The sequence below is a fragment of the Caretta caretta genome, chromosome 6 (genome assembly GCF_965140235.1).
Source record: "Caretta caretta isolate rCarCar2 chromosome 6, rCarCar1.hap1, whole genome shotgun sequence".
Taxonomy (NCBI): Eukaryota; Metazoa; Chordata; order Testudines; family Cheloniidae; genus Caretta; species Caretta caretta.
The window spans coordinates 29,390,700-29,409,726 of NC_134211.1; the positions used below are offsets into that span (position 1 = coordinate 29,390,700).

The 19,027-nt window shown below is 36.7% G+C and overlaps 1 protein-coding gene across 23 annotated transcripts in view; it reads left to right on the forward strand.

The window, feature by feature from the left end:
- SOX6 (SRY-box transcription factor 6) overlaps positions 1-19,027 on the forward strand; it is a 451,605-nt gene that overhangs the window by 195,683 nt on the left and 236,895 nt on the right. For all 23 annotated transcript variants that reach the window (XM_048853489.2, XM_048853504.2, XM_048853488.2 and 20 more), the window contains one exon: positions 2,030-2,240. In XM_048853489.2, coding sequence (XP_048709446.1) covers positions 2,030-2,240 — 211 coding nt within the window. The remainder of the gene's footprint in view (positions 1-2,029; positions 2,241-19,027) is intronic.

Genomic DNA, 19,027 nt, shown 5'->3' on the forward strand with positions numbered 1-19,027 from the left:
GTGACCTTGAAAAATTGGAGAATTGGTCTGAAATCAAGAAGATGAAATTCAGTAATGACAAGTGCAAAGTACTGTGCTTAAGAAAAAAAATCAAATGCACAAATACAAAATTATGAATGACTGGATAAGTGGTAGTATTGTGGAAATTATAGTGAATCACAAATTAAATAAGAGTCAACAATGAGATGCAATCACAAAAAAGACTAATATCATTCTGGGGTATATAACAAGAATGTCGTATGTAAGACATGGCAGGTAATTGTCTTGCTCTGTTTGGTACCAGTGACATCTCAGTTGGAATACTCTGTCCACTTTTGGGTGCCACACTTTAAGAAAGATGTGGACAAATTGGAGAGAGTCCAGAGGAGAGCAATACAAATAATAAAAGTTTTAGAAAACCTCACCTGTAAGGAAAGGTTAATTGACCAAAAAAAAAAAAGAGTGAGGAGTGACATGATAAGTCTTGAAATATGTTAAGGGCTGTTGTCAAGGTTCCTTCCCCACTCTGAACCCTAGAGTACAGATGTGGGGACCTGCATGAAAACCCCCTAAGCTTATTTTTACCAGCTTAGGTTAAAACTTCCCCAAGGTACAAACTATTTTACATTTTGTCCTTGGACTTTATTTTGCTGCCACCACCAAGCGTCTAACAAATATATAATCGGGAAAGAGCCTACTTGGAAATGTCTTTCCCCCCCAAATCCTCCCCAAACCCTACACCCCTTTCCTGGGGAAGGCTTGATAAAAATCCTCACCAATTAGATTCAAAACAGAGAGAATCCCTCTAGGCAAAACCTTAAGTTACAAAAAGACACAAAAACAGGAATATACATTCCATTCAGCACAGCTTATTTTCTCAGCCATTTAAACAAAACAGAATCTAACACATGTCTAGCTAGATTACTTACTAAGTTCTAAGACTCCATTCCTTTCTGTTCCCGGCAAAAGCATCACACAGACAGAGAGAACCTTTGTTTCTCCCCCCCTCCAGCTTTGAAAGTATCTTGTCTCCTCATTGGTCATTTTGGTCAGGTGCCAGCGAGGTTATCCTAGCTTCTTAACCCTTTACAGGTGAAAGGGTTTTTCCTCTGGCCAGGAGGGATTTTAAAGGTGTTTACCTTTCCCTTTATATTTATGACAGCTGTGATAAAGAGAATGGTAATCAATTGTTCTCCATGTCCAGTGAAGGTAGGACAAGTAGTGATGGACTTAAGCTGCAGCAAGGGAGATGTAGGTTAGATATTAGGAAAAACTTTCAAACTATAAGGATAGTTAAGAACTGTAAAAGGCTTCCAAGGGAGATTGTGGAATGTGTCATTCGAGGTTATTAAGAACAGGTAATATAAACACTTGTCAGGGGTGGTCTAGGTATACTTGGTCCTGCCTCAGCCTGGGTGGCTAGACAAGATGACCTTTTGAGGTTCCTTCCAGCTCTATATTTTTATGAATTGGCTTACCTCTTTTGAAGTTGTGGAGCTATGCTGCTTTACACCTGCTGAAGATTTGGCCCAATGTTTTTAATTTTGATCTCTCTTGTGCTTTCTTCATTGATACTAAATGTAAGGGATCAACATGCAAATTACGCAAACCAGGAGAAGACTCCAGAGGAATTAAAGCATTCATTGAAACAAATTGCAAAAGATCATTTCTCACAAAAAAATTAATCTGTCATTCTTTGAGTAGGAAATATTCTGTATCTTAAGAGGGAAGTGTGAAAGCTGAGTCTCATGGACAAGGCAGGGCTTAAGTAAGAGGGGGGGCCATGATCAAACATTGTAACTGAGGCAACTAAACTTCTATAAGACCACCACCTTCCTTAAATTGCATTTTGCCCTGGGGAACTGGGGGATCCCTGCAGGTGCATGGGTAATAGGACCATTCCTTAGCATGGAATTTAGAGACAGTTGTCTAATTTACTGTTGTAAACAGCTCACTGTAATATTTATATACCTTCACTTGTCATCTAATCCAAATATTGCAGAAACAAGTGGAATAGTTTGTGTTTTCATGTGATGTTGTTTCTTTGCAGGAGTCAGAGAGTAATAAGTTATGTTCCCTATATTCCTTCCGGAATACCTCTACCTCACCACACAAGCCCGACGAAGGAGGTCGCGATCGCAGTGAGCTAATGACCAGTGTTAATTTTGGAACTCCAGAACGCCGCAAAGGAAGCCTTGCCGATGTGGTGGACACATTGAAACAGAAGAAACTAGAGGAAATGACCAGGACTGAACAAGAAGGTATGTGCAGGCTAAGACTATTGTAATATATTTTTTCTGACAGATTCTATGCCTTAAAGAATGTGTGGGGTATCAAGAGCCAGAGAAGTGCATAATTGGCAATAACTGGGAAAAAGTTATTCACAGTTACTATGGCAATGGCAGTTTGTGATCCATTAGGCATGTTAGACAGATATCTCTTGTTTTCTAAAACTTTCTGAATTTTAGGTGATGCCTATGAGTCAAAGCAAAGATTTAAGCTTAAATGATGCCTTAGCTTATTTAAAAAATCATGATGAATTTCTAGCTGCTCTCATCATGTTCATGGATACATTTCAGTAATTTTTTTCTCCTTTTAAGAGAAAAATATTTGTTTTAAACAACAGAAGTGCAGAAGAACATTAGTTATTTAATTTTATCTCAGTAATTGTCATCTTTCTTCACTTTATTCGTAACAGATTTTGCATCTAGGAAGGTAGGCAACTGTTCTAAGGGTAAGGAGGAGCTAGCTCTGACCTATAGATCCAGATCTGTGGCTGAAGAAATGCATTTTATAAAACATATGTGCATATGTGAAAAGGAAATACAAAAATAGGGATAAATCATGAGGCAATGAATCACCTTATATTCAGTTCTTAGTCTGAATAATCCTCTGTGACTTAAATGAGAGTCTTGACTGAATAAGGACTAAATAGAATTGGGGAAGTGAGTTCATCCTTCTAGATCTGCACATGGATGGATTCTACACAGAGATCTTCACGTTTCATGTGTAGTGAAGCCTCAGCAGCCTCTATGGCACCATCTTCCCAGTCCCTGAGCCCATGGGGAGACCTGCATAGCATCTGTATTAAAGAAGAGGTGGTTGGTATGTATGTCAGAGTGAGGGTGGGTTAGAGCAGCGGGTGCTCATAACCTAATATCCCTTCACCTAGACTCCAGTGGAGAAGCCACAGTTCTATGTCCTTAGGCTTTTCCTATTCTGCCTCCTTGCCATGGAATTCCTGCTTAGGGAGTGTTCTGGCAAAACAACAACAAACTTTCAGGGAGTCAGAGGATCCTGAAGTAGACACCGTTATGTTTCTGCAGTGGGACAAGTCCTGCCCCCTGCAATGAAAAATCTGGGGAAAAAACATGCGAGAGAAGGACACTTGCAGAGTCTTCCATCTCCCCCATCAATTAGTGGGTATTTCAGGAATAAGGGGGCTGTAACATCCTGGAGTTGAGGATTTGGCTCACAGGCTTTTAAGGGGATGCGGTGAGATCTTTAGGCTCTGTGTAGAAATCCATTAAAACTGAAACAACCTATTTCAATATGGGAAAATATGCAGGGAGGTAGATTTATGAAGGTTTCTACATTTCTTGGCATCCTTTTTAAATGACAAGCACATAGTTAACTGTGTTCTAAAGGTGTCATTTCCTAAGCTGGAGAAGCGTCTCCAAAGAATGTCCCAGATTTTTGAGAACCATCTGTCTGTTTTCAGCTGTAAAGATCATTCTTTTAAAAATTATCTCTTAAGTTTGATGGCTAGACAAGGAAACTATTTTAAATTTTACTTTGGCAAAATCATTTTTTACAGTCAGTTAACAGTTGTTCTGCACTCCATGCTAATCAAAGGCTTCTTGGCTCATACTTGCTGCTGGAATTTGAAGTTGTTGTTGATCATATTGACACCACCGCTAAGACTTTTCCAAAAGTACATTGTGTGGAGTGCAAAACCAAATGTGCATAGTTTACAGTTAATGTTTTAATGTGATGGGTTAAGCACTTTAACTTGTCTTCCTACTAATTCTGGTGTCTTTTCTATCCTCACTCTTTATTAGTATATACTAGAGTTGGTTTAATCTAAACAGGTACTTTATACAAAAAAAAAGACAACTTTTTACTGAATGTAAGAGTTCTCCATGCTCCACATTCCCATGAGGAAGAGTGTTTGCATGATTTCTAATATCTTGCTTTCTGAGGAACAGCGAACTCTAAAGCACTGTTCATTTTAATGCCTCTTTATTTTGGCACAAAAGTGGCAGACCACATCTTCATGTTAAATTATTTTCATGTTTTGCCCAGCTACTTTTACAGAGAAAGGTCACTTGACTATTGCAAGAAATAATTGTTAGGCATCAATTTGTACTATTTTTTAATCAATGACTATGGAAAATTAATTTTCAGCAAATATTTGCAGTTGTGCAATGTATCATGCTCCAAAATTTCAGATATTGTCAGTTTTTATATTGGGTAGAAATAGATTGTAATTGTGGCAGATTTGGGTACCTGTGCATGTGAAATAGCAAAATGCTGAATAGACCTGCTTCAGTGTTAACCTGAAAAACGTATGGGTAATGCAAAATGGCGATCCACAACTTTTCACATTTGTTTGAGCTGAATAAAATAAACATTTAAAAACTAGTTTCAATTAAATGTTTTAAGGCTGTGATTTTGCAGTTGACTATGTATGGGCAGACCCTGTGTTTGTATTGAATCAGTTGCAGGAATGAGACATAGGCTAGTAAACACATTTTTTCCTGTAGCATACCCTTTCTTTTAAATGACCAAATAATTGCCTAAGTATAGCTGGGCCCAAAAGGTTTGTCTTTCAGCAAATAACCATCAAAATAGACTTGTTTAGAGTCCACAGTTCTTCTGAAGATGATATACAGCCAGGGCTGCTGAAAAGTCCTCATACTAAGCCCTGATATAGTCATGACCTAGTTCAACACTGTTCCTAGTCCAGAAAATTCAAAAGCTACTGTCTATTAATTGCTAATTTTGGTAAATGAGGGTCATCATAATACAATAACTCAATGAATTTAGTGGAGAGGAAGTATTAACTCCTACTGCATACTACTATGTTAATTCTGTGGGGCTTTTCTTCTGTGTTTCTCAAAGGACTTTACAAACAAATTAAGTCTCTTATCACTCTAATGATGTAGGTAAATAGTCCTTTTTTACAGTTTTACGTGGAGGAAACTTTGTCATAGGAAGGTTATAGGCCCTTGTTCTACTTCCATTAAGTCAACAGATCAATTGGATTAGGTCCTAGATGGATATTGCCAGGTCATGCAGTGAGTTGGTAGTAGAGCTGGATATAAATCCAGAGCTCCAGATTTGCAGTCCCCTGCTGTGACCAGTAACACCCCCCATGTTTCCTTTAACTTCACAAAATTTCTGGTCTACCAGAGGAATATGGGCTAGGATTAGCGTGAACCTCCAATGCAAAGTGCTTCATAGTTGGGAGTGTGTTTTCAAATATAAAATGTCAGCCATCCCTGTATATGGTTCTTCTAGACCCCACAACAACTCGTAATTGTGAGAAAATGATATGAGTTTAAAGACTTTATCATGTCTAAATAAATATATTTAATCAGAGCCTTTGGCTTCTGAAAATAAGTTGTCTAATCAGAATTTCATTTGAGCAGCTGCGACCGAGGAAGTCAACAGGCATTGCCTAAGAGAATATGGCCCAGCTGGTTAAATTTGGTTGTTGTAGTGATTTAAATGGTCAAGTGCTGCTTGTAATCCAGGACCGTCTGTCTGCAAAGGAAAGAGTGAATGCTTCAGCATAATGTACAGCTGTTTTAATCTTTCTTTAATAATAGTGCTTCAGCCAGTATCATGCCTCGTGTATCACACTACAAACATAAGCACCTCATGCAGGACTAAACATATCTTAGGTCAGTTTCTTGAGTTACATGTAATTTGGAAAAAGACCATCACCTGCAAAACTCAAATAATAATGAGTTCCCAACCCAGGCCTTGTGCAGATTGTACATTAAAACAGCCTGTGACTTAATTTTTAATGATTTGGAAAGAAAATAGATGTGGTAGAATTTAAATATAAAAATAATAAAATTCTATTCAGTGTTTACAAGTCACTTAGCTGAGTACATAAAGACTTGCTGAAATGTGTTCTTGTGCGGTATAAGAGGTCAGAAATGAGACCAGATGTCCAATTTAACTGAGTCATATCAAACATTAAGAGTTTTGGATAATTTCAATATACTAACTTGTTTACATTTTCTATACAAGAAAATGCACTGGACAGTGTTTTGGGGAGGGCTTTTTGTTGATTTTCTTTTAAAAAAAAGAGTGTCTTCCAGTGAAGAAGAAACATTCTTTCTTTTTAGTCTTCAGATGAAGGGTGTACATGTTTGGCACCCTGGTCAAACATATGTTTCCCAATTCCCCTCCACACGCCCCACCCTTCCAATAAGAGAAGTCACTTCCAAAACATAGCTTATTACTGCTCTTATGTGATATATTTCCATTGTTTGGTCTGCCTACTTCGAGGCAAAGGTTCCAATCAGACATTCTGTTGTACCTCATCCTAAGCCTCTAAAAGTAATAATTACTAGCACACATCTTGTCTGTAGGTTGGAGGGCAGATTTCCCTTCAGAGTTGATACCAGTGCAACTCCATAGGTATGGAATGCTAGTATGGCCAGTCAGCTGGCACTCCTGAGCTGGAAACTGGACGTGTCATTTCTGCTAAGTGCTAAGCCCTCATTACTCAGGGCCTTGAGTCCTACTTCACTTTTGACCTTGATTCTGTGTGATGTATACAGTATCATTTTTCAGCAAAGCTCAGTTCAAAATTCTAGGACAAGTTTTTTATAAACTGCTTCCCATTCTTGTTTCATCACTGAAGACCAGAGTTGGACATGCTAAAGTCAGAGATTTTTAATTACCATTCAGGGTAGAATTACATACCTCTATATAAATAGCGGTATATTACTGTATCCATCTCTACTATCTGTCATGTATGCAGGTGCTCTCACTCTCCCTAAATATATATGTATCATGGAGCTAACCATGCATACATGTCTAAATGTATATTAAATATATATTAAACACACCTTAATAGATAATATACATGTATATATGTATGACATATGATAGATATGTAAATTACTAAAGCACTATATATGTAGATAATCAGTGTTTTTTCAACTCTCTTTCTTGACCCTTCATTTGCGGGTAAAAATTCGAGAGATAATACTAAAATAACTAAGAGCAAAGCAAAACAAAACAAAACAAAAAGGTATTTGATAATAGGACTAAAGATGCATACAGAACAAAGTACATGGAAATGTGCGCAATTCACATTGATTTCATTGGGAATTACACAAAGATATATGACAATTCAGTGTGGTCTATAAGTGTGCTATTGTCATTACATTTCAATTATAGGTTTATGAATCTACTCCGCTTGCAAAAACCGTATATATGCCATACCATACCATACTGAATGAAAGAAATGTTTCAGTTCTACACTGTTTGTTCATCCTCCCACAGGTATTAAAGGATTGATCCCAACAGTATATCCATAAGTAGCCCTTTCAGTTTAGTTTCAAGCAACAGGACTTCCATCACTTCTCTTGGGAGATGTTCCCATAGCCTTAGAGAGCTCACTTTTAGAATTATTTGTCCCCTATATTTAGTTGGAATGCTCTTTTGTTTAGTTTTCTCTGCATGATTCCTAGTTATACCCCCAATGATTACCCTGATAATTTTCCCTCCCTAATTATTTTTTACAGTCTACAGCTACTTGTAGACAACCATCATTCCCCCCCCGCCCCTTTGGAAATTCTGGTGAGTGAGTAGATGCTATTCTTTTTTTCCTGAGTTAATATTAAACTCTTATCCCAGCATAGTGTTAGAGGACATAGTGCTCAAGGAGATTTTATCTTTTGGATGAGACAAAGAATTGAGTTCCTAGCTACTTGTCGGCATTGAATATGTCCTTGAACTTTTCTAAAGAGTAATGGCTGGATTTAATTCCAGTTGGACAATTATGTCTCTGCCATGTTCCCACCCCCAATGTTTCCATTGAATAAGGCCACATTCTTGTCTGTCCTAAAATATTTGGCATTTATTAAATAGATATGCATTATATATTCTTCATGGGTTCTGGATGGTTACAGATGGTTTTATATTTGAACAGTTTTTTTCATAGTTTTACTATAGTTTGAAGTTAGGATTATCCAAAGTGATAGGAATTAATTGTTTTGTGGTAGCTCCTGGAAGCCCCAACCAAGGCTTGGGGGGCCCCATTGTGCTAGGTACAATTCACATATACTGAACAATTTGCTATATATCAGTCATATACTACCTGCCCTGTTCTCCATGAATTTTCACAAATACTTGCTGGTAATAGAGGGAGGGCCTGATCCTATGCCCATGAAAGTCAGTGGTAAAGTTCCCATTGTCTAAAATGGTGCAGGATCATCCCCAAAAATTTGTGAGCAAATTCCCATCAATTCACAGATGGTCATGTATTCGGTCAACATTTGTACATAGTCTCTTACCTGCTTTTTATCAACAGCTGTATTGTCATGGTTTTTCTGTGTTTACTAACAGTTCTTTATTTCAAAAGGAATAAAGCACTTCAGTAACTCAGTCTTTATACAATCACAGCTGATTTGTACTTTCTTCTATTGAATGAGCCTCTTCTCTTTCTAGCATTCCTTTTTTGCCCGGTGTGTTAGATTTGTAGAGGCCTTTCTTGTTCCTCTTTTTATTACTATTATTTATGATTTTTTTCTGGTAGTGCCTCTGGACCAATCAAAAACAGGACCTTGTTGTGCTAGACTGTCTCTGTGCCATAAAGTTCACTGTCTAAATAGACATGACAGACAAAGGGTAGGGCAAAGACATGGAGGACACTTCCCCCTTTCATTCTGTATTTGCATAGCTTACCTCTTTGCTATATGCTGATTGACTGTCTCTAGTCCCCTGTGTTTTTCTCTGCATCTGTCCATTCCCCTTTGAGGTTCTTTTTTACCCTCAAATCTTTGTGTGGTCTCTCACAGTCACTTTAGTCACTCATTTTCACTGCTTTTTCTTCCTTTATGAAGAAATTGTAGCTTTGTTCTGTATCTTAATTATAGTAGTTATGGGGGGCTCCAGCCTTGTTTCATACTTGTGGATTTTAAATGTTATTAGCCATACCTTTAAAGAAAGGGACATTATGTCCTATGAAACCATTTCTTAGTAGGCTGAATTCAAATAATTGAGGGACACTAGCAGAAAGCACCCAGTTATCTCAATTGGTTCCTTATTAGAAGTAGATCTAGAATGGCTTCTCCTCTGGTTGGGTTCTCTGCTTTTTGAATCAGGAATTAGTTTTCTGTTTTCTTTTTATTAGGACTCCCAACATTGCTGTCTTTCTTCAGTTAGTTTCTCTGAGCTCCAGCTATAGACTGCCTCGTAGGCAGGAATGGATTAAACTGACCTGAACCTGGATCCTCTAAATGTCATCACCTCCTGAGTATATCCAACCAGCTCCTCCCCAGTGATACTTCCTCTCTTAGCCTCCTTGAATCTTCTTCTCCATCCCTGTGCCTCTAGTTTCCACCTTCTGTCTTTGCCTGCAACTTCATTAAACCTCTTTCCCTCAGGCCCCACCAGTAGAAAGAGAGAATTTTACATTTTTGACTACATGATAAAATGTCTCAGCTTTTCTATCAAATACTATTTCATCTGTTTGTTGCAGTACACTCCCCTACATTTCTGATGCTTTTTAGGAATCATGTATTCTGTGACCTACCTACCTATGCAATATTTGAATCAAAGACCTATTAGTTACATTATAAGCACCGTAAGAGCAAATAAGAAAATGCAAGGAGCTGTCTAAACAGCCTGCTCTTCCCTTAGAAGAATCATAAGAGCAAATCCAGTGTAAATGGATACAAATGAAAGAAAATCAGGCTCCCTGGCTAAGAACATGATTGAGGTAACAGCTATAAAAACATGCGAAGCTGCTTCAGTTGTGTGGACTCGGCAGCAGATAACTAAATTCAAACTTCACTGCAGTTTCTAGTGTACTGTGAAGCTAACAATATTATGATCAGAAAATATTTTAAGATAGGAACTGAAGTACATGCTGTAGTCAGGTTTTGATTTAGCAAATTAATATTACGGGCCAAATTGAAACCCGTCTTTTTTACAATTATCAGCTTTAATATAAAAATCTCTAAAGAAAATATTTATGTTCTTTTGATGGCTTCAGCACCATGTACATCAACCTTTATGCAAGTGAATTTTCAAGTTTTTTAGGTGAACAACCTCTGGTTTCTTTCATGACGAACTTTAGTTTTAGTTAGTCCGATTTGCTCTGGCATTCCTGCTGTTTTGTAACAGGGCCTAAAAGTGCTTTAAGTGCTTGTGACTGTGGTAATGAATGAAAATATCTTTCCAGCACTGAGAGTATTGCATTAGACTGAATAGTCACCTTACTCGTAAAAGCACTATTACAGCGGGGCAGCTGTAAGTAAGGATAACGATTTGTGTCCACTGCTTATTTACTGAAAATTGTAAATGTATTATTTATTGAGAGCTCTCCAGACAGTGCTTGTCAGAATAAAAATGTCACCTCTGAGCAAAATGTTATAATACATAATAAAAATGCTAGGCGTGCACTTTAGAGACACAACTAATTAGATTTGCTTTTCTTAAAGAAACGACAGTAAAAATGCTCAGTGTTGTGTACCTTTAAAAGGCTGATATATTCCTTATTTTCCTATACAGTATTTGGTTTAGATACCTTATCATTACTTAAAAATAATGTTGACAACTTTATAATGTTGCTACGCGAAATACAGAGGCATTTGCCGCCTGGCTGAAGGAGGCAGCTACACAATCAGGCTGCCCATCTCAGCTTGCAGGGGGAGCATCTGCTCTCACCTCTGTGGTTTAGTCTGAAAATACAAGATGCCACTTCCTCCATGAGCGATGTTGGCTGGCAGGCTTGTGGAAAACCACCTCCAGTGTAAGCAACATAAAATTATTAAGATTAATCCTCAGCTGTGCTAATTAACCCCAAACAAATTTTACGTTAAGGAAACCATATCTATTCAACATCAGTGTTACTTTTGTTTACTATTAAAAGCCATTAAGCACTGGATGAAATCAGTTAATTCTTTTTAGGTATTTTTATTTAGAAGATATTTTTAATGCTAGTTAAATATTTTTTGGAGATTGTTTCTCCTCCTGAGTGTTACAACATGAAGGATATGTTGTTAAAAATATGTACTCTCATAGATTGTCTTCTTATGGGCGAGAGGAAATGTGGTTTTGAATTTCTCTCTCTAACAAGGAACAATTTAGTTTAGTTTAATAAAATTTAGATCACAGCTTGTTAACAGTATTTTTCTTCTTCAGAGTATATCAGCCAAATTCAGCCCTGCAATAAGAAAGCCTTTTACTTTAACAAGGTTATGTCCTTATGCACGTGGATTCGGTTTGTCCATCTGTTGATCTTACAGCCCTTCACACTGCATTCTGGCCCTGATCCAGTTCTACTGAAGTCAATTGGAGCCTTGTTAGTGACTTCCGTAGGAGCAGGATCAAACCCTACATGAGCTCCTCTTAGATCTGTAATTCAAGTTCTGGCCCAACCTCTGTCTTCTCACGTCCCAGTGTATATTGTATTACTAGTGAACACAAAGTAGGAATCAGAAACAAAACATCATCCAGTTTTCTGGGCTAAATTTTTCTATGCCACCTATACATGTTGTGATGAATCCTTTTAATTTTTGTATCCAGTTAGACAGCTTCCTTCGTTATGTGCTCATTGGCATACTGAACTCCAAGACATAACCAAAATGAAATGAGTTAATAGACATGCATGTCAGAATCCTCCCTTTTTCTTTAATAACATAGCAGAGCAGTCACAGAGCAGTAGTTAAGAGAGATTCATGAAAAGGAGAGCATAATAGTTGTGGTTGATGCACTAGTGTAGGCAAATATTGCATAAACATCCCCAGACAGTTCTGCTAACATACCTCAGTCCTGACCAACAACAGCCATGCTATTCCAGTCTTGGTCTGCTCTTCAGCACAGACAGCCAATCATGCAAAGCCATGCCAAAATGTCCTGTTCTGCAGCATAACGTTGTGGAATTTATTAAATAACTGTTGTCTTTTATTAATCAGAGTGTATTTTTAGTTATATTTGGTTAAGTACCAAGAAGTTTCTGGGCATGGTGCCCTATATATAAACAATTATTTGCTTTCTTCTTTTTTATTGTTGTATTTATTATTAATGCTTTGGAGAGAAAAGAGTAAGGCAGCTTTTACATAACTATTTGCTGTATTTTGAAATGCAGTTATAATGCATTGTTATCAGCTTAAATTCTTCAATCACCTGCTTTTTTCATGTGATTCTCAGCTGATTTGATTTGACTTGTATCACACTCTGAGCTGTGGGCATCATCTTTACATCACTTATAGCTTCAGTGAACTTGTACTGTTTTGTACTTTATCCGTCTGAAAACGATACAAGCAAGTTGACATTTTCATAGTCTAGTATTTTTGAATGCTACAAGGTGTAGTCCTGGAAGTGGCAAAATGTAACTGAAAACTCAGTAGCCCATCCATATATGTGATCTCTTTGGTACAAATTCCTATTAATTTCCCACAAAGTTGAAGGCCAAATTCTGTGTCATTTACGACTATGTTGTATTTGTTGAGGGTACCAATGAAAGCAGAATTTTGCTCTTTAAATGTGTCTTTGAACTTATCTGCCAGTCTGATACTTAAAATGTGTCTGGATCCTAGTACAGGTATTAACACTTCCTCTCCTATCTTAAATATGTAACAAGCAGGTTGCCATTAAATATTTACAGTGAAACAAAAACTAACACAAAGGGCAGAGGTTTGATAAAGCATCAGAAGAGCTTGCTAGTGAAAACCAGAGGCACTGGGCCAAATTCATTCATGGAGTGACTCTATTAACTTCGTTACCCCAGGAATAATTCTACCACAGTTTGCATACATTTGCACCATTGTTTTAATATTTTATAGAGGATTTTGAATTGCACAGAAGGAATGTTAAAGACCTAGTACCTGAATGTGTTACCTATTATAATAAGCTTTCTTTATGTTAGATTCTAAGTTTCCTTTATGAACTGTTTTTGTTTTTGTCTATGTAAATTTGTTTGTTGCAGCTTTATTAAATGGTTTTGATATATCTTTAATTAGTCAGTTAATTAATAATTCACTTGGAACATTTGTTTCTGCATGTTTATCATATCTCTTGTTCCTATGGTATAATGTCTTGATAAGGTTATCTTGTCTACTGCATTGCATTGCCTAAATACCAAATCATAGAACAAATTACTGTAAGACATGTAACTTCAGACATCAAATTAAATGTATTGTTAGTGAACAAAAAAAGACAGTTTAATAAACATTTCTATTTAATAATTTCCTCACTTTTCTATCTCCCTGTTAATCTTTATTAGCAAATTTAGCCAGTGTTATACCAGTAGTAAAACACTCTGAAAACATTGTTTTAATTCAGTTTAAGAGTATATCACGAACTCAGAAAGAAACCAGGTAACTGGAAAGCACTGTATTATTATAATGCGGAATGGCTGCAGGATTTTAGTTCTATTAAGACTGAAATTTGTAACCTATAATAGTCCAGGCTTTTTTTGTGTATTTTTCTACTAAATAGTTTTTTTAAAAAGCCAAAAAGAGACTATAGGATTTGAAACACAGTGGCCCTGAAGTGATGGGAAAATGGCCAAGGTGTCACAGCTAATTTCTGACCCTGCTGTATGAGTTCTGCTGTTTCTTATTCCCCTTGTCAGTCTGTGAATCCCTGAGGCTGTACAAACTGGCCTAACATCACTCAACTCCAGTTTTATATCCTCTCTTAATAATGTTGAGTCTATTCTGTCCAGCTTTGATTCAGACAACCTGCTTGTCTTGAAAAAGTGATATATTTAATCAGTGGCTCTGTCTTCAGCATAGCTCCCACTGCGTGAGACTAGAGCCAAAGAGTAGTGCAGTGGCCTGTCACTTCTGTTTGAATAGGTAATGTGGAGCCGTTCAGCCGAAGAGACAGGAGCTGGAACTGCTTGTTAGGACACATGATCAAAAGCCACTCTCTGCTTTCTGCCAATCAAGCCTCATGTCGCCTTGTGGGGCAGACATTAAATAGATTTTTCTGCTGTACACGGTGGGCACTTTGCCAGTTTGACATGTGAACTGTTACAAAAGATATCAGAGTTTCCACTGCTTGCTGACTGCTTTTAAATATTACCAAGCTCTTGCTGTCCAAAGTAGAATATTTTAAATACTGTATTATGATAAATTTCCAGCAGTATTACTCAGTTTCTTTCATGCTCCAAACAGTTTATAGATGTTTTTGGAAGCAAAACCAGAAGTTAATTTTCTGAAAAGAAAAAAAAAAGCCAACCCCCCCAAACTGTTGAACAACTGTATGACAAATAGATTTGAACAAGATGATTATGTCTGAGAATTATGGTGAGTTGTCTGTTTTCAGTGTTGTGCTTTTGAATATTGTTTCTATTTTTTGCTGTTTTAACATTATTTAATTAGATTTTCCTAGTTTAGCTCATAGCAATATTTTTTGTTGTGATATGTTTGTGTCTAGGGATATTAAAATTGATTTATTTTGTAAATTAAGTAGATTTTATTTATTGTGTTTTTTGGCTGGTGGTGCAAATTTAAATACTGTAAAATGGCCCAGTAGATGTTCTTATTTACACTTTGCCTTGTTTCCCCTCCCCTCAGATCCCTGTATATTACCCTTCATAGCCACCTCAGCTTCTGTGCCCATGGCAACAACACTCAGTGGTGGAGGCTAACAAAGATGACATTTAGGCTTTCCTTAAGTAATGAATATTCTTTTGTAACTTACAGACCCACTAAATTTATCCCATTTTTAGGGGTTCCAAACACCCAGATAACTGCTTCTCTTAGTGTATTTGGTATCTTGATATTCAAATACTTGCCATTTACTCAGTGCTTGCTGTTCCTGCTCTAATAATCATTTTTCAAGGAATGAAACATTTTCACCAAAACATGCCATGCCAATCTAGTGGAACTCATTTAAACAGTGAGCTACACATAAACAGCTGCTCCTTCAATAAGCCATTCTTTATAATACCCTTATTACCTTCTAGTGTCTCAAATTCTGATTAGTCAACAGTGCTGATTACTATATGGCATTCCATTGCCCATCTTCCTTCTGCTCAGCTGCTCATGTCTTAGCTGTTATGTGATTACAACACAACTTGTGCATTGTTTCTCCAAGTTGCTCTTCATACTGTATATCTTAAAAAGCTCTAAGTAGACTGAAAACCTTATTCTGAACTACTACAAAATGATTTCTGTGACACTTTGTGCATTGGATTATGTATGACAATAAAACTATCATGTTATTCACAGTGTTTGTACTTTACTACATTGTGGTAAGGATGGCCAACTTTCTTAGCTTTGCAATGAGGAGTCTGTAAATGCATTCCAGTTAGACAAACTTTAGTAAATGGTGGTTAGATATTGCAACATTTGGTGTATGGCCCGGCAGGAAAGATTTAGGATGGAATTTTCAAAAGCGCTCAGCACTGGCCTATCTCTGCTCTCATTAAAGTGAATGTGGGCAGACATAGATTGGAGCATAGTTACGTCGATGTGATACTGAATGCTTTTGAAAATACCTCCCTTAAATACCATTAGCAAACAAATGGAAAGATGTGTGTTTGAGGAAGGAATTAAACACACCTGAAATTGCATAGAATGAAAGAGATCCCATTTGGATCAATACTCCTGGGACCGCAATATTTTGGTCAAGGCAGCACCAATAGTGGTTCATTAAATGACATTAAACCTTTGTTTAGCTAAGTGATAAATAGAATTGCGACAAGGAAAACATCCTTAAAGTAGTTATAACCCCTCAGATTCCCCCTGGTATATTCCTTGAGAATCGAGTCATAGTGAGTATGAAATGCTGACACACCAGAAATGCAACCCCGTTAAAGGCCCTAAATCTGTCACTGTGCTCTGGAGCCTGTTCTGAAAATAGAAAAGCTCTTTTTGTAAATTAAAATTGGTGTGAATGGGAACAGATGTTGGCATGCTTTACTTTATCTGCAGGGATCCCAGTTAAGGGGGAGGAGGGTCAGCAAGGTTAGATGATAGGAATTATGGCAAATGCACAAAGGACAAGATAGCCTGTTACAGAGATTGTATTGGATTTTTGTAGGGTTATAACAAAATTTAGTGGTTACTTCTGATAGCTGAACTGATGACATCTATGTGAGAAGGAAGACTGATTGTGTAATGTGTTTAACTCAACATTAATTTTATGTCTCTATACGTAAGGAGGGGGATATACTCTCTCTGTTTTTTTAAAATCACTCTACTAAGGGTGAGATTCTGAATGACTTGAAATCCTGTTGACTTCAGTGGGAACTGACCTTGCTCAGGATCACCTGTGAGGTGCACAGTACCATCTAGAATCAAGCCTTATTTACTCTGTATTGAAACTGACATTTGGTATTATTTCAACATCACTTTTTAATATTTTTGGATGAAGTCTCATGTTGCATTAAAGCCATTGTAAACTTTTAATACTTTTTAAATAAAGCCCCCTAAAAATAGTGTAAAGTAGTTTATGTTCTAATGTGTGCAATTTATCAAATAGCTTCTGTAGTCAATTTAAATAAGTCTTGTTGAAGTTTCTTTCTTGATTTGGGGGAAAAAAAGCGAAGAATGAATTTATTTATAAGAACCTTAACAGTTTCCCTCAATTCCTTTTACATTTTAGATTACCTTATAATTTTCTAAATCTTCATGAACAATAATGATCAATTTTGTCAGTATTATTCACACCTTTTATTAATTTAACATAGATGAATAAATGTGAATGTTGTGAAGAGTTGATTGGGAATAGTTTTTAAATCTGACAGTTAGATTACAGGGTACCTACGAAAAAATGGCTCTTTCACTAGGTACCTAGTAATTTAATTCTTGTTTGAAATTATTATAATTTATTACAGTGTGTGGGTCCTAATGAATGTCTACTATTAAATGAAAAGGAGAAATTGAAATTATGGATTTTTTTTAACTTGTATCTTAAAAATCCTCTTGAACAATTCAGCAGATATTAATAAGCAATGTAGTTTTCTTTCCATTTTCGATGAGCCACAAACAAAAACGTTTTTGTCAGTACACAATGGTGCTAAAGTAATATTGCTGCTGAATCCCATTGAGAGATTAAGTAATGCAGTGTTAAAAGAGAATGAAAGTAGAGTTATCTATTACAAATATGAAAAAATACTGACTTGTTCTGGTATTTAGGACCCAAACCAGCAGTCCTTACTGAGGCAAAACTCCAAATGATTCAGTGCAAATTTTGCCTGAGTAAGAAATGCAGGAGTGTATCCTTAATATGTTAAACTTATAGCAATGTCAATTCAGATTTTTTGTTTACCTTGTCTGTTGACAGTGTTGGAAAATGGGTCGGAGTGGGTTGGAATTTTGCATAAAATCACATTTTACTCATTTAAAAAAAAAAGGAGGAATGGACAGTCCATTTGATCTACATGGTAGGCAAGTCTAGAGTAGATAGACCCAACTTTTTTTCCTCCCCATAACTCCTATGACTACAGATAAATGAAAGAAAAGAATATATTTAATTAAGCAGCCTAGCTAATCATGTAGTACAATTTGGACAGACCATAGAATATTAGTAGGAAGGAACATTTCCAAATGAACTTTTAAGATGGAGTATGCTGAAATTTTAAATAAATAATGGAAAACAAAGTACAAGATAACCTTTGTTACAATGATGGAAAAATGTGCATCAGAAAATTCCTAGAACCTGGTTCTCCACTCCTTTATACCAGTTTTATGCCAGTGTAACTCCATTAAAACACCCCACTAAGGGGGTTACACTGGAATAAAACTCATGTAATGGAGGGAGGAATCGGGCCCCTAGTTTTGCTAATGGTACATGGTTGTATTTTTTCTGCTTCAAAAATTGCAGTCAGGTTTATACTGTATAAATCAATAATAAGTGTGTGGAGGTTAGAAACTTTGATCCAAATTCTGTTCATAGTTACACTGGTTTAAAAACCAATCAGTTGCTGTCAGTGGAATTTCTCTGGATTTAAACTGGTGTAACTGAGTAGAATTTGACCTGTCTAAACAGTTTTGTGGCTCTTACTGCAGAGGATTTCAGTCATTAAAACATAAGCCAGTATCTCTGCAAGCCAAAAGATCTGTTTCCAAGCTGAGTAGGACATTGTGGTTGATGCCTTTTCATGACTGTAATCTATAAGTGCCAACCAACATGGCTGTCATCCTTAATGAAGTAAATTAAATGTGAATAATAAAACATTACTTCTGGTTACCTGTTGCTGTTTTGCAGCTGGCAGATGGAGTCTCAGTTGGGTGTTCCATTCTGAGGCAGCACTGCATGCTTGCATCCTTTGAGATGCATGTGTCTTTCCCACATGGTAAGAATGTGTTGGATATTATTCCACTGCATGCTTCCTGATACATTGCCAAAAGATGGTTGCAATCAGTACCATGGCAACTGTTTTTAGATGGGTGTGATTTGGCACTGTCAGTATTCCTTGCATTTTTATCAAATAGGTTTTGTTTCTAAGTTTATGGAAGTGAAAGGCGGAAGCCAATATTTTCAAATATACCTAAATTTTTGGCACCCAAAGAGGGTTAGGCACCAAAAATCACTGGCTACATTTGAAAATGATGGCCTTATTTTATGTGCAGAACAAAACTTGTCGTGTTATATATTTTTTTATTGTTCCTATTCATACAGTTGCAATGATCCTGCATCTTGGAAATCAATAGGAGTTTTTCTACAGCTTCATTGGGTGCAGGAGCAGGTTCTTAATAAGAAAAGAATTTTTTTTAATTGAAGCTTCTAAAAATACCAGGTTAATGGTACTACAATAAAAAACAAAACCCACAAAGGAAACATGCTAAAACGTGGGTCAAAGATGCAAAAATACATTTAAAAAAATACTGTTAAA